The 25,246-nt window shown below is 39.9% G+C and overlaps 1 protein-coding gene and 1 long non-coding RNA gene across 2 annotated transcripts in view; one reads left to right on the forward strand and one right to left on the reverse strand.

Annotated features, from left to right (window-relative positions):
* The window catches only part of LOC110291330, a 160,573-nt gene that overhangs the window by 105,094 nt on the left and 30,233 nt on the right, over window positions 1-25,246 (reverse strand). The window contains exon 2 of the long non-coding RNA XR_002377550.1: window positions 19,996-20,090. This is a non-coding gene — a long non-coding RNA (uncharacterized LOC110291330). The remainder of the gene's footprint in view (window positions 1-19,995; window positions 20,091-25,246) is intronic.
* On the forward strand, window positions 592-18,815 carry Kcna3 (potassium voltage-gated channel subfamily A member 3). The gene is made up of 2 exons (XM_021158416.2): window positions 592-4,007; window positions 13,340-18,815. The coding sequence occupies exon 1, from the start codon at window positions 848-850 to the stop codon at window positions 2,429-2,431; it is 1,584 nt and encodes a 527-aa protein (XP_021014075.1). The 5' UTR covers window positions 592-847; the 3' UTR covers window positions 2,432-4,007; window positions 13,340-18,815.

The raw sequence follows: 25,246 nt of genomic DNA on the forward strand, positions 1-25,246 counted from the left end.
TTCTGCCCCTCTAAATCCCGATGCTGTCCCCAGACTATCCTATCCTGCACTAGCCCAGACAACCTAGCCTGCAGCCCCTCCTCCCAAGACATTCAGGGTCTGGACGCCTGGCCCCTCCTGGCCCTCATGCCTCCTTTGCTTGGGACTTTTTGTTACCTACTCTAGTGGAGCTTGCCCTCCTTGGCAAAGTGTCAAGGGCCAGGAGGCCTCCCTTCGAGGGATGAGGTGTGGTCCTTGCGTGGGTCTAACAGCCCTGAGATTAGGTCTCGACCACGCGCGGGAAGGGAACGCGCGCTGACCAGGAGCAGCAAGCAGAGCCCAGGAACGAGGTCAGGTGGCCGGGTTCCTCCTAGGCCAGTGTGGCTGGGTAGGGGTTCCGCGGAGTCTGGGGAGTGGGGTGCAAGTTGGAGGCGATCCAGTGACAAAGAAGGTCGAGGAACAAGGGTGGCAAGCGGGAAGCGGAGCGCGCGCGCGCGGTGGGCGGGAAACCCGGGGGCGGTGGCAGAGAGGCGGGCGCGCGCCCCGCGGGGAGGGGTGCGGAGGAGGGAGGAGGAGGCGTCTGGACCGTGCAGCCCCGCGGGCCGCGCCAGCCCCAGACAGAGCCTCGCGGCAGCCGCAGCAACAGGCGGCGGGGCCGGGCTCGTGGGGCAGAGGCGGCGGTGGGGCGGGGAGCTCCAGGAGGAGCGACTCGGGCCGGCAGCCGCCAGCAGGGAAGAAAAGCACCGCCGCCTCCCGCGCTCGACCGCCGCAGCCCTCCACCCACCACCGCGCCCACCCTGCACTGGACCCCGCGGGAGGCGGCGCGCGCATCCTGCAGAGCCCCGGCCACGCCGAGCTGCCGCCAGACATGACCGTGGTGCCCGGGGACCACCTGCTGGAGCCAGAGGCGGCGGGAGGCGGTGGCGGGGACCCGCCTCAGGGAGGCTGTGGCAGTGGCGGCGGCGGCGGCTGCGACCGCTACGAGCCACTGCCACCCGCACTGCCCGCCGCGGGCGAGCAAGATTGCTGCGGCGAGCGTGTGGTCATCAACATCTCCGGGCTGCGCTTCGAGACACAGCTCAAGACCCTCTGCCAGTTCCCCGAGACGCTGCTGGGCGACCCCAAGCGGCGCATGCGGTACTTTGACCCGCTCCGCAATGAGTACTTCTTCGACCGCAACCGACCCAGCTTCGACGCCATCCTCTACTACTACCAGTCTGGGGGCCGCATCCGCCGGCCGGTCAACGTGCCCATCGACATCTTCTCCGAGGAGATCCGCTTCTACCAGCTGGGTGAGGAGGCCATGGAAAAGTTCCGTGAGGATGAGGGCTTCCTGCGGGAGGAGGAGCGACCCCTGCCCCGCCGTGACTTCCAGCGCCAGGTGTGGCTGCTCTTCGAATACCCGGAGAGCTCCGGGCCGGCCCGGGGCATTGCCATCGTGTCAGTGCTGGTCATTCTCATCTCCATTGTCATCTTCTGCTTGGAGACGCTTCCCGAGTTTCGCGATGAGAAAGACTATCCCGCCTCCCCGTCTCAGGACGTGTTTGAGGCTGCCAACAACAGCACGTCGGGGGTCCCCTCTGGAGCCTCCAGCTTCTCGGACCCCTTCTTCGTGGTGGAGACCTTGTGCATCATCTGGTTCTCCTTTGAGCTGCTGGTGCGGTTCTTTGCTTGCCCCAGTAAAGCCACCTTCTCCAGAAATATCATGAACCTGATAGACATTGTGGCCATCATTCCTTATTTTATCACTCTGGGCACTGAGCTGGCTGAACGACAAGGTAATGGGCAGCAGGCCATGTCGCTGGCCATCCTGAGAGTCATCCGCCTAGTAAGGGTTTTCCGCATCTTCAAGCTCTCCCGCCATTCTAAGGGGCTGCAGATCCTAGGACAGACGCTGAAGGCTTCCATGCGGGAGCTGGGGCTGCTCATCTTCTTCCTCTTCATTGGGGTCATCCTTTTCTCCAGTGCAGTCTACTTTGCTGAGGCAGACGACCCTTCTTCGGGTTTTAACAGTATCCCGGATGCCTTCTGGTGGGCAGTGGTAACCATGACAACTGTTGGTTATGGTGATATGCACCCAGTGACCATAGGAGGCAAGATTGTGGGTTCTCTTTGTGCCATCGCAGGTGTCTTGACCATTGCATTGCCAGTTCCTGTGATTGTTTCCAACTTCAACTACTTCTACCACCGGGAGACAGAAGGGGAAGAGCAAGCCCAATACATGCACGTGGGCAGTTGCCAGCACCTCTCCTCTTCAGCTGAGGAGCTCCGAAAAGCCCGGAGTAACTCCACTCTGAGTAAGTCGGAGTATATGGTGATCGAAGAGGGGGGTATGAACCACAGCGCCTTCCCGCAGACCCCCTTCAAAACGGGCAACTCCACAGCCACTTGCACCACGAACAATAACCCCAACTCCTGTGTCAACATCAAGAAGATATTCACTGATGTCTAATATATGATACGGTTGCCAACTCTGTGACCAGTATTGTGTGGAACATGCCCCCTTGGTCTGTGTATGCCCTTGATTTATACATTTCCAGACCACTCATCAAGGAAAGTACAAGAAGTGGGGAAGCACACTTCATTCTCCCTCTCCCTATTGCTTCATACTGAAACAGGTGCCTGTTTTTGCAAGTGGGCTGCATTCTCTCAGCTCTTTTTTTCTCTCTCTCTCCCTGTCTCTTAATTTCGTGACCAACAAACTTACATTAAGCGTGGTTTCTTGTGTGAGCCCTACAGCTACATCCTGAGAGGAAGTGAAACTATAGAGTCAGAGTAACTGTTTAACCTCAAATTCAAAAGATAGTTGTTTCTTTACTAAGTAAAGGAGGCAGAACCTAAATGAAGCTCCTGTCTGGTGGACTTTTCAATATTATTTCTGGACTAGTTAGTGTAACTACCTAACCTCTGGATATGTGGGTGGAAAGTCTAACTAGAGCGTTAACGGGTAAGCCCACTATAAATTTATTTTGTTTTTGACTGATCTTTCAGTTTGAATCTCTCCCCTAAGGAATTAAGGTTCACAATAATTTTGAACCAAAAGGGAAATGCCCCGAATGTCCTGATCTGGCTATTAACTCTTCAAAGTTTGCAAAGCATTTTGAAAACATTAGACACAGATTCCAATGAAGTTGTGAGTTCATGCCCCAGCCAATATCTACGAAAGCCTAGAAACTCATTTTCAGTGCTGCCGGGAGAAACAACAGAAATTCCTGATGCATCCGAGAGATAAGCTTCTGCAGTATCACAGGAAGATTAAAGTGTCAGACACCCCTTCCAGCGGAAGTTACTAATTCGGACCTGACTGATGCAGTTCCCATAGCAACCCGTGTTTCCTGGGAAACCCGAAAAAGGTTGTCATGGCATCTTTTGCTCTCTAGCCCCACCCCCACCCCAGGCCCTGCCGTTTCTACAATAACCTTTCCAGATGGTTCCTACTTACATGATTTCATAAGAAAAAACACTATTTGAATAAACCACACAAATTAAGTGTAAGACTATATAGAGGTTAAATGAATCACAAAATGCTTTTTTACATTTTATATAAATCATTGCTGTTATCCCATAATGACTGGATCAAAAAGGAAATTATCATCTTTGGAACGTTACACGTAAGGCATGATCTGAATTAAATGTCTGAATTAAATTAAAACTTGGTAGCAAGTTTTAAAGATGGTTCTGTACAGTTTTCATTAAGAAATGGCAAGCCAACAGATAAAATGAGAACAGCAATATAAACATGGTCTGTACATAAGCCAGTGAGAGTCAGTGTACCCAAAGTATTACTACAAGATACCTTCAGAGTTCCTCAATTTAAAAGAAAAAAAGAAAAAGAAAAACATCCAGATCCCACAACAGGACTGTCACCATCACAGCACTGGAAAAGCAAAATCAACCTCAAATATATGAAGGATGCACAATTTAATGAGTGGATTACAAAAAGGAGGTTCAGGAAATGATCAGACTTGAAAGAACACCTGCAAGTTACAGCCACATGCTGAGAGCTGCCAGCAAACAGACAGAATCAGGTGAGCACTGTCCTATGTGATCCCTATGAGAAGTCTATTGTGCAGGGAACCAGGGACATTTCTGTTCACAACCAGGTTTATATTTGCAAAGCAGACAGTTTTATATTACATGCTAGTTGCCTTTAGAAAGGTTAAGAAATTCTTCCCATTTTCCCCATGTTTCTGGTCATCTTTTGGTTTCCATGTTTATGGCAAAGGGATGCAGAAAATTCCCCTCTGAGCAGTTTTCTCCCAAGCTGAACTGAAAAGTACTCCACTGCTTTAACCAACACTCTTGGCTTCTGAACAATTTGTTTCCCCCTTTAAACTGAATAAAAGGCAAGTCCTACAACTGCTAGATTAGTAGCCCAGTTTAATTTACATAATTACTTAGTATCAGTGGTATCATTCTTGAAGCAAATGCTTAAAATTGAAATATGATTAGCATTTTATTTCAACAGTCTTCCTGCCTTATGTGTGTTATGTGAATTGTACACAATTGCTTTTGGGATTTAATGACACATAAGTAGTCTGTCCCTCTAGAGTACATGACATAAAATCATTTCAGGTAATCTTTCATAACCCTACCTAATATATAGTTGGAAATATTAATGGAAACTATAACAAGAAAGATAAAGGGGATACACAAAAAATAGAGGCATTAATTTATGTTTACCTGGTTTCTGTTTGTTCTTTGTGTCTAAATAGGATTTTTATATACTTTGCTTTGCTTGTATGACCTTTGAACATTAATCTACATTTTGATGTAACAGTTGATATTCTTGGTAGAAAGACGTTTCTTTCATGACCCATTTTGATGTTAAACACATTATAGCAATCTCGTAAAAGACCTTAACATAAAGGTAACAATTTTATTCCCACTTAGAAATGTAGACACCTTGATTAATTCAATAAATAAGTAAAATTAGACCATTTTTATGCTTCTTAAATAAGAGGAGTTTGAAGGAGACCTTTTGTTTTCTTAACCAGAGCAATAGCCCAGGTTCTGAGTCATAGCTTTCAGGTGATGTAACTGCTTCCAGTCGCCATATTGGAAACTCCTTAAAGGTTATAGGTTCTGTGTTTTGATTTAGGCATGGTTGATGTTTTAGGTACAGAAAGTGGTACCTTGTGTCAGGTGAATGCTGCCATCTTACATTAGTATTTGCAGGCTTTTACTGAAGTGGCTGAAAGAAGCTGTTCTACTGTCATACAGCAAGATTTGGCTCTGGTATCTGCTGAATGACCTTGAGAACATTACATAACTTCTCTGTTCCTTAGGGGGTCTTTTTGTAGTAAAAATAATAAGTAGTACTCCATACATTTGTTGTATTAAATAAATTCATGATATACATCAAATTAAGAGATTACACTATTTTGTAGTTAATTATACAAGAAATCAGTAATGTTTTCCTATTTCCTTTCTGTGATAACACAATTACCTTTTATTAAGGAGCAACAATGTCCTGAACACTTGTCAGTTCTGTAAGGTAGGTACCATTAACTTTATTTTAAGGAGGATGAAAGCTAGGTGACAGAAGTTAAAATGACTCCCTATGACTTCAAGCTAGCAAAATACCCACCCACAACTAAAAGTTAGGTCATTATGAATCTAAAACCATGCTACTTTTATTGGGTATCTTGAAAGATAAAATTAATCCCTTATGCTTTTACATTTAACTTCAGTCCATATTACTAACCAATGTGTAGAAACCTATTCTCTTCAACACACTGAAAATTAACCCTTTCTTAATAAGATGTGTATAACCAGGAAACTCAAAGCTAAGTTATTTACCAGAGATTGACTTCCCTGATAACCAAAGATTCTTTTCTCACATAATTGATGTGTCTGGATTTAACCTTAGAAAGCATAATCAGTCATATTAGGGATGCCTGCCAGGATAAGGGGATTTCTCTGTTTTTATATTAATTTCCTGGTTGTATGTGTTTTAATTGGCCATGTGATAAAGAGCATTATGTAAATTGTTAGGCTTTTCATTTCCTGTACTCTGCTTAGGTTACTAGGGAACCATGCCAGAAATCAATGTAAACATTTTAATTCCTGCACAAAAGTAAGAATTGCTTACAACAGGATAGAAAGCAGAAAATTCTCAAGTCACTGAAACTTGTGGCACTAGTGGCTCACCTAGTCACTCCATTTGTCATTAGGAGACAGATCAAAAACCATTAGGACATAATTTTGTCATGTGTACTGGCAGTAGCCCCTTCACCAAGATCCTAAATCTTTTGTAACATGACAATGGATAGTGATTTGGGCTTAGAATAAAGTGTTAATGAGTCTACATTTGCCAGTAAGCATTAGCTTTGCCAGCGACAGGCTGTTGAACATAGCTGAGCATCTTGAGTGTTGAAATGAGATTCTTGTGAGTTCTGTGGCTGGATGAACACAGCTCATCAGCACCCTTGGGAGGTTGTCTGTGCCCCACAGCCAGTGATCCAGAAAAAACCATGGAAGTCAATGCTTGCTCTTCCTTTTTCTATATGGTGTTTTAAACTCATATCATGCCAAATTCAAATATGGCAACAAGACCATAGACACCTATATGGAAAAGAAAGTGTTATTTCTTAGCCTCTAAACAGAATTGATGAATACACACTGAAAAAGAAATTTAAGGTTGTGGTTTATATAACACATATTTACATGTTTGTCATATAACACAGCATATAACTACAGCACATATGACATACATGGCATATGTACAGCACATATATGCGAAGAGCTTACTCCTTTAAGAGCCATAGCTATATTTTCTACACATTTAAATTTTCAACATTCTCTGCAGCAGTTTCAAGCCCTTTCCACCTCTCAGCTGTAAATAGAAGTGATAACCCCTCCAACTAAGAAATGCAGAGAGGCATATCCCCCCACCCCCGTCTGAAGACTTATGGAAACACTGAGATAGAGGTGAGAAGTTCTAGACCTGGAAGAAGCTATTTAGGGATTGAGTCTCATGGTGGGACTTTTTTTCCCCTTTCTGTTTGGTAATGCTCCCTTTCAACTAAGGAAGATAGAATTACTAGTTTGTGGGATTTCCTACGTTTTGCTGAGGCAAGTGTGTGTGTGTGTGTGTGTGTGTGTGTGTGTGTGTGTGTGTGTGCGTGTGTGTGTTCAGTTCATTTACATTTGTTTTTATACACCTTCTGTGAGTGTATTTATCTTTGAGGAAAGATAAATCAGAGAGTTTTTTTCTTTAAAAGAAAAAAAAGGAAGGGAAAGCTATATACAAAGTCTAAACCCTATTTAACAAATTTTTCACATCTTGGCCAGGGTTATGTGGCATTTGATAATAGTCATCGTAATCCTCATTCTCAAATTGCAAATACAGTCTCATGATTTCAACTTGTTAGAAGGTTTACAGCTGTTTGTCTTGGTTTTTAATGATACTGTGGTCTAATTTTGTCTTCCAAACTGCTGAGAAAATACATTTACAAAGGAGTGCTTTCATGTTCACCCTCCCTTTTCTTCCTTCTTCTCTTTACCTCTCCATGCATCTCCATCAGATGCATTCTCCCTGCACTTCAGAATTTGTACCATCAGCCATCATTTGCATTTCAAGGGAGACCTGGAAAAGAGGTTCCAGCATTTCCTTGAGTTCCATATTGTTATCATAATCTAAGAGGATAGGAACTGTGCACTGAAAAACACCGAGGGTTCTGCTCATTAGTAATATAGCATTCCAGTAAGCCACAAACGGTGTTTCATCATATCCAGGGAATGTTCAGACACAGCAGACAGTGGGGTCTCGCCTTCATTTGTGGAAGATTCACAGAAGTAGAACAAGAATTTCTTTTTCCAAAAAGCTTCTAAGCTGGAACTGTCACAATACAAAGACTCTTGAAATTTCTGTTGAGATCCCCACAAACCTTTTACTAAGAAAGTTATCGTTAAACCCATCATTGTCCCTCCCCTGGATTTTTATTGACAGTCCTGATTAGCAACCCAGCTTTCTTTTCCTTGACTCTGTTCTTAGCATGGAACCCCCAGTAAACCTTTCTTTCTTTTCTTTTCTTTTTTTGGTTTTTTGTTTTGTTTGTTTGTTTGTTTGTTTGTTTGTTTTGTTTTTTGGTTGGTTGGTTGGTTGGTTGGTTGGTTGGTTGGTTGGTTGATTGATTTTTTTGAGACAGGGTTTCTCTGTGTGGTCCTGACTGTCCCGTAAGTCACTGTAGGCCAGGCTGGCCTTGAATTCAGGATCTGCCTGCCTCCCAAAGGCTAGGATTAAAGGCTTGTGCCACCACTACCCTGCCATTTTATTTATTCTTCTCTCATACAATAAATCTTGACTATAGCCTGCCCTCCCTCCACTCCTTCCAACCACCCTTACATCTCATCTCTCCCTAGATCCACTGTTCTTCCATTTCCCTTAAGAAAAAAAGCAGATCTCCCACAGAAACACCGCATGGCAAGATGCACTAAGACTAGGCACCTCCCCTCATATCAAGGCTGGACAAGTTAACCCAGTAGGAGGAAAAATGTCTCAAGAGCAGGCAAAAGAGTCAGAAAGAACGCCATTCTCATAGTTATAAGTCCCACAAAACCCCAAGCTAAACAACCACAATATATATGCAGAGGACCAGCACCAACCCATGCAGGGTCCATGACTATTGCTTTGGTCTCTGTGAGCTCTCCTTAGTTGATTCTGTGAGCCCTGTTTTCCTGGTTCCTCAACCCCTCTGGCTCCTACATCTACCCTTTTTTCTGAGGTTCCTGCTTTTTTTTTTTTTTTGGCTTTGTTGGTTTGGTTTGGTTTGGTTTGGTTTTTCACTTTGGTTGGTTGGTTGGTTGGTTGTCTAGTTGGTTGGATGGATGGATGGGAAGGCTTCCAGTTAGTATAACATACTTCAGATTCTTACAAGGAACAACAATATGAACTAACCAGTACTCCCAGAGCTCCCTGGGACTAAACCACTAGTCAAAGAAAACACATGGTGGGACTCATGTCTCTAGCTGCATATGTAGCAGGGGATGGCCTAGACGGTCATCAATGTGCGGACAGGCCCTTGGTCTTGTGAAGATTCTATGCCCCAGTATAGGGGAATGTCAGGGCCAGGAAGCAGAAGTGGGTGGGTTGGGAAGCAGGGATATGGGAGAGGGGATAGGGGATTTTCGGAGAGGAAACTAGGAAAGGGGATAACATTTGAAATGTAAATGAAGAAAATATCTAATAAAAATAATATTTTTAAAAATCCATAAAAAAAGAAATAAAGAAATTCTACCCAATTGTAAAGATGGATTCCCTTAATATAAATAACTTAAGTATGGATATCATCAAGGGTGCTTAGAACTTAGAATGCTTCCCAGAGACCATGGTTCCTACATAGTAGCTAATAGAGTACTTGTTATAAATATTACTCCTCATACATGTTTGTATAGACATAATGGCCCAAGTAGTACAGAAAATCCCAACAAACAAATGATTCCCCAGAGGACTTCATCTTTTTATTAAGCAAAGATAGTGCCATGATTTGAGATGCATTCTCTTTTGCAGGAAGTGGAATTCTCCTTATTTGAATAGAAATACTTCTCTATACCCCCTTTGAATTTTCTCTGTTCTCTTGGTTTCCCAAGCAAACCAGACCAGTGCATGACCTGGATGTCTCCTCTGCATATCCAGGCGGTGCCATTTTCTCACTAAGTGTGTCATCAAATTAAAATCAACATATGTGTTTGGATTTATGTATGTAGACCAGCAGAATGTGAAAACTCCTTTTAGCAGCTTGACAAATCAGCCTACATGAGGCCGAATACTCTATCCTGACAATATTGTCAGTCTTCTTAAAGAAATAACAGAAAACAAACAAATAGAAATGAATACTTTTTTATTTTTTCATGTTTTTAATTTTTTTAATTGTGTATATATTTATAGGTAGGTGGGTGTGCCCCACAATACCAGTGTGAAGGTCACAAGACAGTTAACTTTCAGGAGTTGGTTCTCTTTTTCTGCCATATGAGTTGTAGGAATCAAACTCCTGTCATTGAGCTTGGTGGCAAGTGTCTTCACCCACTGATCCATCTTGCTAGTAGCCATCTGTCAGATTTCTAAATGTCCAGATTGACTGGGTAGATAAATCTAAAGACAACAATTTCTCCCAGAAAAACTGTACTTTAATTGCTTTATTTCTAGATTATATAGATCTTTTAGCTGCAAGTATTTTTACTGATTTGAACAGAACAGTTTACTGTGCTATGTAAAATTTAGATATTTTACTTACAGGCTTAGATCTGTGAATTTTAGATATGTATTAGTAGTGAACTTAAATATTCCTGATATTTCTCAAAATCGTGTTAGCTTTCACAGGCTCATTTTCCAATGATTTTCCAGGGCTTTTTGACGATGTTCATATCATTCGTATTGCTAACTTGAAGAACTGTTTGCTTAAACCTTTTGTTGCTTGTCAAGAGTTCATAACTTCCAAGACCTCAATCAGGTAAAAAATAAAGCACTAAAATGTCCTAGTCTTTGGACTTAGTATTATTTAGCTGGTAGAACTTTAGAACTTACTGGAAATGTAGCCAATTTTAAGTCCTTTAATAGATGTTAAAATACAGACACATTGTGAGAACAGAGAAAAATCTACATTTTTTTTTAGAATGACGTTGGCCCTCTCATCAAATACACATTGTTCCATAAGCTGAGTATATTTCTTTCATTTGGGGCTTGAGAGAGTTATGAGTTGCTTCTTTGCAGATAAATAATTATTAAACTTTGACCATCTTTGTCGCCCTTTTGAGTAGGTGTTTTATAGGCCATCATTTTCTACAATAACTCCTGTACCTTTTTATATAAATGATTTTGATATTTAATGACTGTATTTTTCTTTTCAACCCACTTCTTATCCACTAACATAAGCATCCTTATTACTATCCAGATATCACCTGTTGTTATTGTTGTTGTTGTTATTGTTGTTCCTATAGAATTACAACTTTTCCACTTTTATAACCTATTAGGTTGTTATATGGGGTGTGTGTGTGTGTGTGTGTGTGTGTGTGTGTGTGTGTGCATATTGGTGGATATGTGCTTGTGTGGGTGCATGTATATGTATGCAGGTGCATGTGCACATGTGTGCATATATATAGAGAGACCAGAGGTTAATCTTCAGTGTTATTCCTCAGGATTTATCCACCTTGTTGCGTTAGATAGGCTATCTCAGTGCCCCAGGGCTTACCAAGCAGACTAGACTGGCTAAACAATCAATTGCAGAGTCTCCACTTGCCTCTACCTCCCCAGGATGGGTTTACAAGCACACCATCACACCAGGCCTTAAGTGGATCCTGGTGATCAACCATAGATCCTCATGCTTGCACAGCAAATGCTTTACCAACTGAGCCATTCCCTCAGCCTCCATGCCGTATTATTCTTATTCAGTAATCTCAAAGACCTTGATAGGAAGTTATAAAAGTTAGGTCCTGGTTCTTCCTCCCAGCCCCATGCTCCCAGGAATAAGACTCAGACTCAAAATAGATTTACAAATACCTTGGCCATATATAGACTCTACTCTGACTAGATCATAACTTATATAACCCAATACTTTAACCTACATTTTGCCACGTGGCTGATTAGCTGTGCATGCATCAGGTACCATGCATCCATCTCGTCGCATCTCTCAGGAGAATCTCCCCTGCCTGGCTCTATCCCAGAATTCTTTCTGCTTCCCGGATGTGCCACCTATTTCCTGCCTAGGCCATAGGCTTTTTAATTGATAAGTGATGCATCCATACAATACACAAAGTATTCTCTCTGCAAGAAGTTATGGATGCAAGAAGTTATGGATATGTAAGTTCTAAAACACAAAGCCAAGTCACTTTTACTAAAGGTTATAACAGTACCAGAGCAAGTAGAGCTGACTAGAACCATCTGAAGCAAGACAAACAGGCTTCAGGAGCACCAAGAAAAAAAATAGCTACTTAGGTTCTAAAATAGAGGTCAAATCATTCCTGCTATTAGTATATTCTTCCTAATGACAGTAATTAGATCATTGGAGTTTTCATATTTTCATAATAAAAACTAAGCATATTTTGAATGTACTCCTACTTTTTTACTCAAGAAAAATAGTGTAAAGAAAGTATGTCTTTGGTCAGTATGACCAAGTGTAATCCATACCAAGAAGAAAAAATGTTTCTGCAGATTACCCAGCTTGCAGTAGGCTTCAGTTTGCAGCTTCATGAGTGAAAAATTCTCCCGCCAGAAACATGATGAAATTCCAGTTCTTCATCTTTGGATATTTGCTCAAGGTTTAGGGACATCTGCTAAGGCCAGCAGTGTATTTGAGAAACCATCTTCTCTCTGAATCTGATAGATAATGTTCACACATTCAACCTAGGTTTAGCAGGCTTTGTTTGTGTCCTTGTGAGTTTCCTTTGTATTTCAGACTAAGCAAATGTTTTGATGACATAACCAATTTTAATGTATCCTTTGTGTATTCACTCAACATACATATAGTGAATACTCAACAGTGTGTCAAACACTGCAAAAAGCAGTAGGAACTGACCCTTGTAACATATAAAATATTTACTGTGTACCACACTCCATTCTAGATTCTGGGTAAAACCAAAAACCATACTGTTGCTAAATACTATATTTTTACAAGTTAATCTCTGCATTTCTAAGAATTCTTCTAGTGGGGGAGAGAAGGAAGTCTCCAAACTTGTAGCTTTTATTTCCTGTTCTTCACAACCCCTGATGATGTAGTTTTTGTCTTAATTCTTTAAAGTGATACATAACTGTGCATAGTCATATTTTAAGGATAAGTAGATTTGTAATGAAAAGCTAGGCCCTAACACTCATTCCACAGCTTTCTCCCCACCCCCTCCCCCTTCTCTCCCATCCTTTTTCTGTGTCTCCTTCTCGCTCTCCCATCTCCTCACCCCACTCCTTCCATGTAGCAAGCACCTCACTAAGGACAGAATTTCTGTTCAGTTCAGAGAGTTCTCATTTTAGCTTACCATGGTAGGAGATAGAATCAGCAAGGAAGCCTTCGGAAAACACTGAGAAGATAATACATTTTTCTAACAATCACTTGAAACTTGTCAGGTGACCCTGAGGACAAGGGTATTTTTTTCCAAAGCACTCTATCTTACTGGCTTAGACTAAATCCTGTGCTGTTATTAATGGAAAAATTATAACTGGCATAATCTGAAACTTTACAATTTGCAGTTTGCAGTCATTCAAAATATAGTCTACAATATTTTTAAATGGAATTTCTTTAACTTGACAGGTAACAGTAAGAGAACTCAAAGTTTGAATATTAATGAATGGAACTTTTCTCTTAACATAAATTCTGTAACTTCAAGTGCTAAATAGACTGTAACTTATTGAGTCTTCTCTATCCAACAGGTCCCTCAAGAGCCCCACATAAGGAACTGCAGCGTGACCCTGACCAGATGGATGCTCAGTTTCAGGCTGCGTGGATGAGAGTGCAGTGGCAGTTACATACTTCTATCTCAGTTCATATTCAGAGCTACATCTCCAACCGATGCTTCATATGAAGGAAAAAACTCAAAGCTGGAGGGTACTCTTCATATTAGGAGTGTACAAATGAAACTGAGCAGGAGATAAAGAGGAACATTAAGATTAAAAAAATAATAAATGTTAGGGTATTATGTCAACCTATCGACATTCTGGTAGAGTCAAATCGTCCAAAAGCAATCATCAGTGTCACAGATAAAGATAGCCTAGTGTGTGTTTCTAGCAAGCCAACTATTGTTGTAGTATTTTTTTCACTGAGGTACTGGGCTGTATTTAATTGTGGGATATGTTTCTATAGTCTATGTTCTGAATTATGTTTAACTTTATCTGTGAGGGTGTGAATATACCAAAGGCTTCCATTGGTAGATTAGCCCATTCACACAAATAAGTGAAGTCAACACTGTGCCCAGATGAATGGTATTAAAAACAGACTTGCCTAAAAGAAATGTGCCTTGCTTGATGAAACATTCCTTTATTTTTTAAGTCAAAGTAATAGATTTACAATTAGATTTTAAGTAGGTTTTAGTTGACCTTAATTTTACAAGAATATATTAGTACTTATTCTATGTTTAAGTTGTCTGTGTTACCTAAATTTTAATATTTAGTTATATCTAGACAGTTCCTATATATTAAATTCTATTTTATTTTCACAAGATGTTTGGTATGGTGAGACAAAGTACATTCTTAAAGATATATATAATATCTCATTTGATGTCTAAAACTTTTTCTTCAAAATTATATGTGTAAAAGATTCTTTGACTCATTTTCCTATTTTTATATTCTTTTAGAAATGAACTCTTTTTCAATGTAAAAAAAAGGCAAATTTTTAGTTGGAAAAGAGACTTAGGAAGTCTTGAAGATGGCTTCCCATTTGGGAACATTTAACTTTAGTGCCATTATTGTATTTACTGTGACATCTCAGCAGAATGGTAGCTATTTGTATATTATTTCATAAGCCTTATGGAAAGTCAAACTGTGAACATTTCATATGTACACTACTTTACTAGTTTCCATAGTTTATTATCAAAATATTCCTGAATACATGAATGAAAAGTAATGAGTACTTTTGGAAGCTTAACTACTGTAAAATATAGCAGTCTCAAGGCCAGGATTATAAGTTTTATAATGACCTACAAAAAATATGCTGATGAATTTCATTATCTATGAGACTCTTAACTAAACACCAATTCATCCAGCAACTCCAAAATAGACAGAAATACAATCCAGGTAACTTTCTTTGAGGCAATGTCTAAAATGGATTTTTAATAAATTCCTGGTAATTTCTTCATGCTCAAAATTTAGAGGTCACATCACTATAGTTTTAGTGAAGATAAATGGATAACAACTATCTTTGATTTGAGTGACATGAGCCTCCAATCGAGATGGATTAAGTGATTAATCCCTTAAAATGTGGATATAGCCACCACCACCTTGTTTTTGTTAGTGTTCACTCATGAAGTAGAGATACCAGCATGGGGAATAGTCAGCCCTTTGCAATCATCTGACTCCTCATAATGATGGTCCCAGCCTGGCTGGCAGGAAAGCAATCCTGGTAGATGGAAAAAAACAGGGGTTCTTAAACTTTCAGATTTATTTTGTAAGGATCAGTAGGTGTTGCAAAGTTATCAAAGAACTACCTTTATACAATGACACAACTCTAAGCAATGTAATATATGTAATAGTAGATCTGTTTTATGGTTATAGGCTACAGTTTCAAGTAAAGACAAAACCTGGACTTTTACCCACCCACACCAAAGAAAAGCACAGAACAATATCAGATGCATAACATACCAAAACATTCACACCATGAGTAGTACAAAATAGCACGGGCTTAGGTTACAGGAACCTGGCATTCTAACCCACTGCCTATCTCTGGGACCCCAGATAAGTCACTAACATTGCCAGGCTTTAGTTCTTGGATTGCAGAATGTGTGCACCAGGTTCAGCAAACTCAAAAGCCCTTTCCAGTTACCAAATCCTATTATATACATTTCTTTAAAAATGCTTTGAAGAATACTTACATAGGAAGATTTTTGATACATTTCTAAAGAATAAATTGAAATAAGATTTGAGCCTTGAAAGTGTATGAATATGTTCCATTCTTCAAATTGTAAGAAGAGGGAAATAGGATTCCTTCTCCTCTAAGATCTTTCACTCAGCTATAATAGGATCATGAAAAATAAATAAATAAATGAAGCTGAGGATCCCTCTGCAGAAGGGAAGCAGATTAATTAAATAGCTAACGAGGTGGGCCAGATATTGGTGACATTAATAGGATGTTAAGGTGATTTGCAAAGTGTGCATCAAATGCTGACACAGTTCCAGAACTTTATTGCACATTGTGAGAGTAAAAGTAGGAAATGGTGGTAAAAGACTGGAGAACAGAAGTGTTTGCCTTATGGTCTCTGTATTCTTTTTACACGTGGGAGCTTAGGCAGGGATCTGCACTGCAGCGCTGGACCTGCCAATCACTCATCTGTCCCGGGAAAGTCCCTTTAACTTCGCAGAACTCCCGTTTCTTAATTCTTAAAGGGAACAGTTTAATTTAGAATTTGATAGTCTGCATCTTTCTTTTCATCTTTTAATATTCTATGGCATTTCAGATTCTTAAAATACAGCCATCCAGACATATATGCGTTGATCCCATCAGTCACAGAGGTCTCAAGTAACTGAATCGATTACAAACTCAAGCATTTATTTTTCTAACACTGCTATTTGAACTCAACAAGACCTGAAATACTTTGACCTCATTTTCATTGATACAGATGAATTATTAAAATTTGCCATTTTATCTTTTAATGCTGAGTTCATCCAACAAACAAATGTCTTCTCAAGTTAGTCTGCATACTTTTTGTAATTTAATAATAATATTGTACTTACCAATGAACTATAACTGACTGTTAGGGTTCAATTCTGTCACAGTTCAAACTTAAGGCCCTTTTGGTCACAGAAGCTATAACTATAATACAAAAGAATAATCGTAAAATTTTATGAATTTTTAAATACAGAGGAGGCCTGATAGAGCCGTACTGTAATTAGTCTTGCTCAGGAGTGAGAAAACCATTCAGGGATAACCCAAACACTTCTGTTTGGCATTAGTGAACAAATGGAGAAAGAAGGGTTGTATCTTTTGCACAACAAGGATAACAGGTGACAATAACCATGAAAATGGAAGTATTTTTTGGTGGCTGGTTTTAATATAGGAAGACATAGGTTAGAAAAATGCCAGAATTCAGACACTAGAAAAATTATTAAAGTGGTAGTGGTCCATTGAATAACACAGAAATATTTTGTCATACTGAGATTATTTGTGCAGAAAGTTAGTCTCATATCCCTTCCATTCAGAAAAGGGGCCAAGTTTCAAAATGCCTCTGTCATAATAGGAGATGTATATTTTGACTAGTGGATCAGTTAGCTAAAGCATTTAATCTGATATTTAGTTTTGTGAATCTGAATTTTCATCTTAGGTGTAACTTAGTGTCTTGCATATGTGATAGTATCTGTGATCATGAGAACTTGTTTCATCAATTCTTTTGAAGTTGAAAACTGTGCTAAGTGGTGATTCCAACATACTGTGTTAACACTGTACCTGACAACCATTTGTGGACTGAACACACTAAACAATCCATAGTGTTTCTCTTCTGGTCAATTTTTTTCTGTGGTGTGATCATTTTGTGCTGGGGGGTGGGGGTGGGGAAGGTTAAGTATTTAGTTTACTTAAAATGTCAAAGTGTTTTTTAAATGCCATACAATTGTGTGGCAATAAACCAAATAGAAAATGCTCTTTTTTCAACTGTGAGAGAACTGTGTAGACTACTTTGGGGACTACCCCATAAATGCTGTCATTTGTGTTTCTAAAAAGCATATATGTTATATATACATATATATATATATATCATACAATATATACCACATACAAAGGAAAGCAAACAGTGCATGTAGTGTTTCTTGGAGTCTACGTGTGTTTTATTTACATAGACTACTTATACATTGCAAAGATCATCAACATATTCTATATAAATTTCTAAAACACTTCACATGAATAACTAATATCATCTAAAGTTAAAAGATTGAATGATCAAGGTTTTGAGGTATCAAATAACTTATCTTAACTAATGTGCCCATAGTGACTCTAAATGTCATTCTTTTTACACTTTTCACCCTGGCATGTACCCTATCATTGCCAATGTACTTCAAATTGAGACTTTAAAAAATGTGTTGAAATTTTCAGGTTTTAGTGGAAAGGAGTCATTGGGGTTATGTTAGACCTTTTTAGATAACTTCCAGACTGTATCTACCTACATGGAGTACCCAAAGGTACATATTAAGTCCCCACACCCGAACTGTACACCCTCATATTCATTTAATACCATCATGCTAAACTAAAAAATGTTTCTTCAACTATCTCTTTTACTTGCTTTGCAAAAAGCCCATTGTAACAACTAATTTCTGAACAGTCTTTTTAAAGCAGCCAGAAAATTTGCAGCCATTATAATTCAGAGGGGGAAAGCTAGGCTTCCACAGCAATCATTTATTTTAGCCTCTTGTTTTTGTGAGTAGGGGAAAGGCAGAAAGGGGGGCTAGCGAGGAAGTGTATTAAAAAAACCCTACATTTCCAGCAACTATATGGAAATACTGAATGATTAAGTCATAGCACTATTTTTAACATTAGCCACAGTTCAAATACTGGTAAGCTTTGCAACATTTAATGATGTACTTAAGGATTTTCCCAGGTTAAATTACAATTCAATGACTTCTCAGTTTGAATATGAAGAGCATTCATGTTTTAATCCATGTCAGATACTACATTGTTTTTGTTCTCACACATCAGGTAGACACTAAGCTGCTTTCCCTTGTAACTCAGCAAGAGTCTGTGGTGTGTTCTGTCTTTCTCTGTGCAATGCAGTGTTACTGTGAATATTTAAAAGGAACATGTGCATATTATACTGCAATTTAATATTTCGTGACTTTGACTTTGGTTTTCCTCATCAAATAGGTAAATTATGCAAGTATTATCTTGTATAAAATGAAGTAATATTTATTCCTAATAACAACAGGATTCTAACCATGATGTAAAACCAAATGTGCATTTTATATTTTTATAATCATTTTCTTTTGCCATTGATTTAGATCTACTTACCACATCACAATATAAAGTTACATTCTTATACCATGTTCTCTACTTAATTTGAGGCCTTTTGTCGAGTAAATACCTATGAGTTTGGATTGTGTGATATTTTCTTACAGTCAGCACACGTCCATTTGTCATTGGACTTGAAGTGTTTGTAGCAAATGTTATAAACAGAATCCAATAAAACACCTGGAAACATCCTGTTGCAGTAATAATTCCAAAAGATTGTTTCCTTTCTTCAGATGTCTCATCCCTGTTCCTTGCTCCTTTTCCCTCCTTTCCCTCCATTCTTCCCCCTAACCCGCCCCACCCCCACACAAAAGAAGAAGCATCAAAAGCTAAGCTCTAGTCAACAGTGCCAGCATTAGCTGCCTTCTCATCATCTATCATTTGCCCTCCCTCACAGCAAAGGCTTCAAACATTCCCCAGATATTTTTCCATTACCCCTGAATTACATTTCTAGGAGCTCCATAAAGTCTCAAAGAAGAGTAAATGTTTAATAATGATGTTGTGCCGTCATTCCTTATCACAATCATAGAGTAAATTATTTAGTAAATTAGAGTAAATAATTTAAATTATTCATTTAAAAATAGCAATCACATTCATCTGTTTACCACCTTGTTCAAAATATTATGGGGTTATTATGCTCAATAAGTAGATGACCCTATTTTTTAATTGTTCTGAACTTTATTTTTTAACTTTTTATTGATTATTGTGAATTTCACATCACACACCCCATCCCACTCATCTCCCAGTCTCTCCATATCTGCCCTCCACCCTTGCAACCTCCCTTTCAAAGAAAAAATTAAAAATTAAAATAAAACACTAAAACATCTTGCCATGGAATCTGCAGTGTGTCACACAGTGTACACACTTGCCCAAACACCTTTATTTGCAACTGTTCACTGCAGTGAGTCATTTGTCTGGTTTCAGGCCTCTGGCTTCTGCTACCCCATCAACACTGGATCCTCACCCAGACTCTTCTCAGATAGCCTGTTTGTTGCCCTGAGCCATCAAGATCCTATAGCTTTTGTTCTGCAGGATGGGCCTCTTCACATGCTCTAGTAACTTATAGGTGGGGTAGATGTTGGGGTGGGTTCAGCTCAAAACTCTAAATCTGGGCCCCGGGTGGTAGCTGAGTTGTTCAGCCTGCCAGCTCTTTCATGCCCAAGCCACAAGGACCAGTGACGGATTATAGATAGGCAGATATTCCAAAGTTTGTAGATTAGGGGAGTAATTATAGCCAGAACAATGAAGTATTAAGGGTATTTCATTTCTACTATGTAATATCTTTATGACTCCAGGGCTTTTCACACTATTAAAGACTCTAACATCCAGCAAGCACCTAACCATTGCAATCATTCTGTGCCCAGCAATGTTGACCTTCACTCACTTTCTAACAGCAGCTCTTCCCACGTGTTTGTGCTTCTGGGTTGTCAGCAAAGGCTACATCATCAAAACAGGCTGTCATCTGGAATTTTACTTTATCTAAAACACATGAAAACAAGTGAGGATTTAAACATCCTTACATATATGATGATTACTCGCAAAGAAGAAAACACAGTATTTCTAAGCATTCGCTTTCTATAAGAAATAACATTGCTTTAAGCTGTCTGGCCACACAGTTCTACTGACCAACTCCATGAGCCATCATTTGTTTCTTTTTATAGACATTTTCAAGTTATTTCCAAGGGATTACAAATAGTCTCTGAACTAAGATAATCCATAGACAGATATTTTGAACATCAACATTGAAAAGTTTCAACAGATGAGGAGGGGGGGAGGGGGAGAGAGAGTTTCCAATGTCAACATTAAAACATTTTAATACTATAGTGACTGGGTTTGGTGGCTGCATATGGATGAATCCCCAGGTGGAGCAGTCTCTGGATGGCCTTTCCTTCAGTCTCTGCTCCACTTTTTGCCCCTGTATTTTCTTTAGATAGAAGCAATTCTGGGTTAAAATTTTGAGAAGGGTGGGTGGCCCCATCACTCAATTAGGAACCATGCCTAATCTCTGCATATGGTCTGTACAGGTTCTCTCTCCCCTTAGTTGGGTATTTCAGCTGTCATTCCTGTTGGGTCCTGGGAGCCTCTTGCTTACCTGGTGTCTGGGACTTTCTGTTGGCTACCCCCAGTTCCCCATTGCTACACACCTCTGTTCAATTTCCTGACCCTCTGTACATATCCCCTACCTTCTCCCACACCTAATCCTGCCCTCCTTTTTTCTTCTCCCCTCCTCTCTTCCTTCCAAGTCCCCATATGTAGCCACCAAACCAAGTCACTATTGCTGATGCCAAGAAGTGCTTGCTGGTCTGATATGGATGTCTCCTGAGAGGCTCTGCCAGAGTCTTACAGTTATAGCTGCAGGTAGCCAACCATTGAACTGAGCACAGGGACCACAATGAAGGAGTTAGCAGAAGGACTGAAGGAGCTGAAGGGGTTTGCAACTCCGTAAGAAGAACAACAAAATCAACCAACCAACCAGACCCCTCCCCTAGAGCTCCTAGGGACTAAACCACCAACCAAAGGATACACATGGAGGGCCCTATGACTCCAGTTGCATATGTAGCAGAGGATGGCCTTATTTGGCATCAGTGAAAGGGGAGACTTTTGGTCCTGTGAAGGCTTGATGCCCCAACATAGGAGAATGCTAGGGAAGTAAGGCGAGGGGGGGGGTAGTGAGCATCCTGATAAAAACAGGACATTGGGTAGAGGGGCTTCAGAGGGGAAACTGGAAAGGGGAATAACATTTGAAATGTAAATAAATAAAATAACCAATAAAAATTTAAAATAAAGTTTTAATGCTGCACACCTTCTGTGATTTAGAGCCACTAGAATGTCATCTCATTTTCTGGGCTTAGTTTTATCAGTCTTGTGCCTTTTTCCCCTTTAAGTTGACTATTTCAAGCTTTCACTCATCACAGTCAAAGAGGGCTACTTTATTTCATTTTAAAATTGTCTCTTTTTGTTCACTCTAAATAATATCTGCCTTGAATCATGGAAGAAAACTGTTATGGAAACCAATGAGAAGGACTAAGACCTGATGAAATAATCTCTGCATCAAGGTCAGTTACGCTGGTGTGTTGTTTTCATTTATTTTAAATGAAGCAAACAAAAGAGAAACATTTTAACCCAGAAATCTGATTTCAAAACCCATAAGTGACAAGAAAATAAACATGTGTGCCAGAGTCTATTCCTGGCCCCATTTGGCATACCAAATGCTTTTACATGAAGATGAGGAACACATGGGTTCACAGGCACTATCATCAACCTTCAGTGTCAGGTACTATTTAATGTAACCCAGTTATGCTAATCATGGGAAGAGGTGGTTATTTCCACATAATCTGTGTGGTGATTTGAAAGAAACTGGCCCCAATAGGCTCATAGGGAATTGAACTATTGGGAGATGTGGCCATGTCAGAGGAAGTGTGTCACTAGGGAATGGGTTTTGAGGTCCCAGAAACTCAAAACCAGGCCTAGTGGTTCATTAAAACTCTCAGCTTCTTCTCCAGCACTATGTCCATATGCTTCCTGCCATGACAATAATGGATTAAATCTCTGCAACTGTAGGCCAGTCCCATTGAATGTGTTATAAGAGTTGCTATGGTCGTGGTGTCACTTCACAGCAATAGAAACCCTAACTAAGACAACCTGAATCTATAAATAATCAGAAACTAACTGGAATATTAGAGATCCTGGCTGGAATCTAGAAACTGGACTACATTGTGTTAATTACACTTTTAAGGATTTAGTTTTCAATATCTCTAAGGGGAAGCTTAGGAACTATGTAGAAGAAAACGGCTGTTATCTTTTTATTTGTGGCAGTGGAGATGAGAATAATTAGGGGAGAAAAATAGCACTCATAAATGTGAAAGAAAATGTTTGAGACAGGATTAATGCCTTATAATTTGCCTTATAATTTGTAGAAGCAGTTTATAAGACTTTAAGAATGTTATGTGTCCTACTTTCAAGAAAGTAATGAATTTGTTACTTTAATATGCTTGTCTCTCTGGGCATATTAGGCCAGCAAGAACACTATGAACTGTCAGACTAAGCTGTCAGCATGTGTTATAGCCAAGAAAGAACCTATCAATCCCCCAGAAACACACTGTATGAGTTAGTTACATAGATACATACATACATACGTACATACATACATACATACATACATACATACATACATACATCTAGGCCAGATTAGAGAACCCGACTGGGCACACACTTCAGAGAGACTCCACATACTCGATATGACTAAATATATATTAATAGGAACTTACATCTATACTGTGATTTCCAGTAAGTAGAATTTAAGCGCACACACACACACACACACACATGAAATAGTTAGAGATAGTGATATGCTGTAATTATTTCAATCGCCATTGCCACAAATCAATGTCATCCTACTGTGTCTGGCTTCTGTCTCCATCTCTTCACTGAACATTTGCTCCTGACTACTTCCCATGTCAGACCTCAGCTCTCAACCCCCCAAATCTCTGTAGAACTGATATTACTGACTGACACCTCTCCTTCTAAGTTTTGACACTCTTTTCATCTCTTTCCATCTCTTCTTGGTTGCTTTCATTGGTTTATTGTCCTCCTGTCACCTCTTAAATGCTGCTGCCTCCCAAGGATCTGATCTTTTCAGAATCTAGATTCTGTCTCTGTAATTTACCCACCCACCTTAGTTTTAACCCCTCTCTGTAACTACTGTCTCTGTCCCCAGATCACAGAAGCTACTACTCTGGACACACTCCAGGTGATAATTGTTTTTGCAGCCAATCATGAGGTCTGCTCACATTCCTTTTATAGAGAACCTGCCACTCTTTTATCAAGAAGGAACACCCTTTAAATCCATGTTAGCCTAGTTTCTGTCCATGGTGCATGATTTGAGCAAATTAAATCCTTTCTTCTGGAACTCAGAATAGAGACTTAGAGATAGAAACAAAGACTTGCAAAGTCACCGGGAGTTGTGTTGTACCACTATGCCAAGAGAAAAATTAAGCAAACATCAAAAGCAGTGGCATTGCTGCGGAGAAAGATGGAAAGAACTATAGTTTTCTAGCACAAACCTTCCAGTTTGGAGACACTAAACTCTGCTCCCTACCATTGCAGTCTCTGAGATTCATATAAACCTAATAAACTGTGACTATACTGACCATGGGTTTTCTGTCCCTCGCTGATACCTTTTGTCTATCAATATCCTTGGTAGAACTCCATCTGGAATGGTCTCTAGACTTTGAAAACTTCTCAAACCTGGCATGTTCATGTTGAGTGTACCACACTCAAACAATCCTTCCTTATTATGTCCTTGGGCAATCAAACTACTGTACTGCTTCATGATGCAACTGCTTAGAACCCTGGGATCAGTTAACCTCAGACTTTTCCTTCACTCCTCACAGGAATTCATCCTGTGCCTTTCGCAACCACCTTCACATCTGGATTACTCCTGCATCTGTGATTTCTTACCCAAGTTGTAGTAATCAGCTAAAATGTTCATACCACAGACAATGTGAACTCTCTCATTCCTAGCTAAAACATTTCAAAGATTCTCCTTGATCATTTTGGAACAAAGGCCAACCTTTTTCACATCCAGGACCCATTATGATCCTTCATAAAACCTTCTGTCTTCAGTTTCTTCACAGTTCCTGATCCTAAAGCCCAGAGTTAATCACATCTTTGCTCTTCCCCTTCCACACTATTAGACTCGGCAAGGTGACAACAAAATACACTGACACCTTCTCTAGGAAGAGCTGTTAAGTGTCTCTCTGATGTGCCCGCAACAGCCTGTTGTTGAACTTAACACAGAATATTGTCACCTGTTCTTTTGACTCCTTTACAAAAGTGAGGAACTTGCAAGCTGACTCAGCTAGTCATCTTTGGATTCACAGTGCCTGATATACATGGGAAGTTCAGTAAACATTTGTTGAATGAAGACTGCACTGAGAAGATGTACTTCTACCCTTAAGACTTTGTAGAATCTGAAGAGACAAGTCCTCTAATCCTGGCATGGTGGCAAGCTTTGTAACAGGCAAGTCCCGACGCTGTGAGAAATAGGATAGAGAAAATAAGAGAAGGGATAAGGCATAATAGTGAGTAGAAATGATTAAGCGAAGCAAAAGAGTAGGGAAGGGATTTTAGCTTTTTGCAGCCAGGGCCAAAACACTTGTCTTGTGTAGTTGGAAAATATGCTATGTGTTGATGCTTCCAACACTAGATTAATAAGACAAATAAAGTCTGAAGAAACCAGGTAATTGTCTTAGCAGTAGAAAACTTTTTTGTTTGGTTTTATTAATTTGGAAATTTACTTTATATTTATGTATTAAACACTTGACTGAAATCATAATAAATGTCTATATTGGATACAAATTGACAATACATATTAGTAAGAAACATAAAAATATTAATTATTCTAATATAATGCATAATATTCATGCATTTAATTTTGATTATCATGGAGCTTGGTAATACATGAAATCTGTTCACAATCCACCATGCCTGGCATGGTGCTATAGTCTAAAGTAATCTTTAACTCCACATGGTGACACATGCTCTTAATACCAGCACTTGGGCACTGGAGGCTGAAGAATCAGAGTTCAAGATCATCCTCAACTACAAAGAGAGTTTGAGACCAGCCTGGACTA

This window comes from Mus caroli, chromosome 3 (genome assembly GCF_900094665.2).
Source record: "Mus caroli chromosome 3, CAROLI_EIJ_v1.1, whole genome shotgun sequence".
Classification (NCBI taxonomy): Eukaryota; Metazoa; Chordata; class Mammalia; order Rodentia; family Muridae; genus Mus; species Mus caroli.

What these genes read in the sequence shown, in the direction of transcription:
- Kcna3 (XM_021158416.2), top strand. Translation starts at nt 848, where the DNA reads ATGACCGTGGTGCCCGGGGACCACCTGCTGGAGCCAGAGGCGGCGGGA.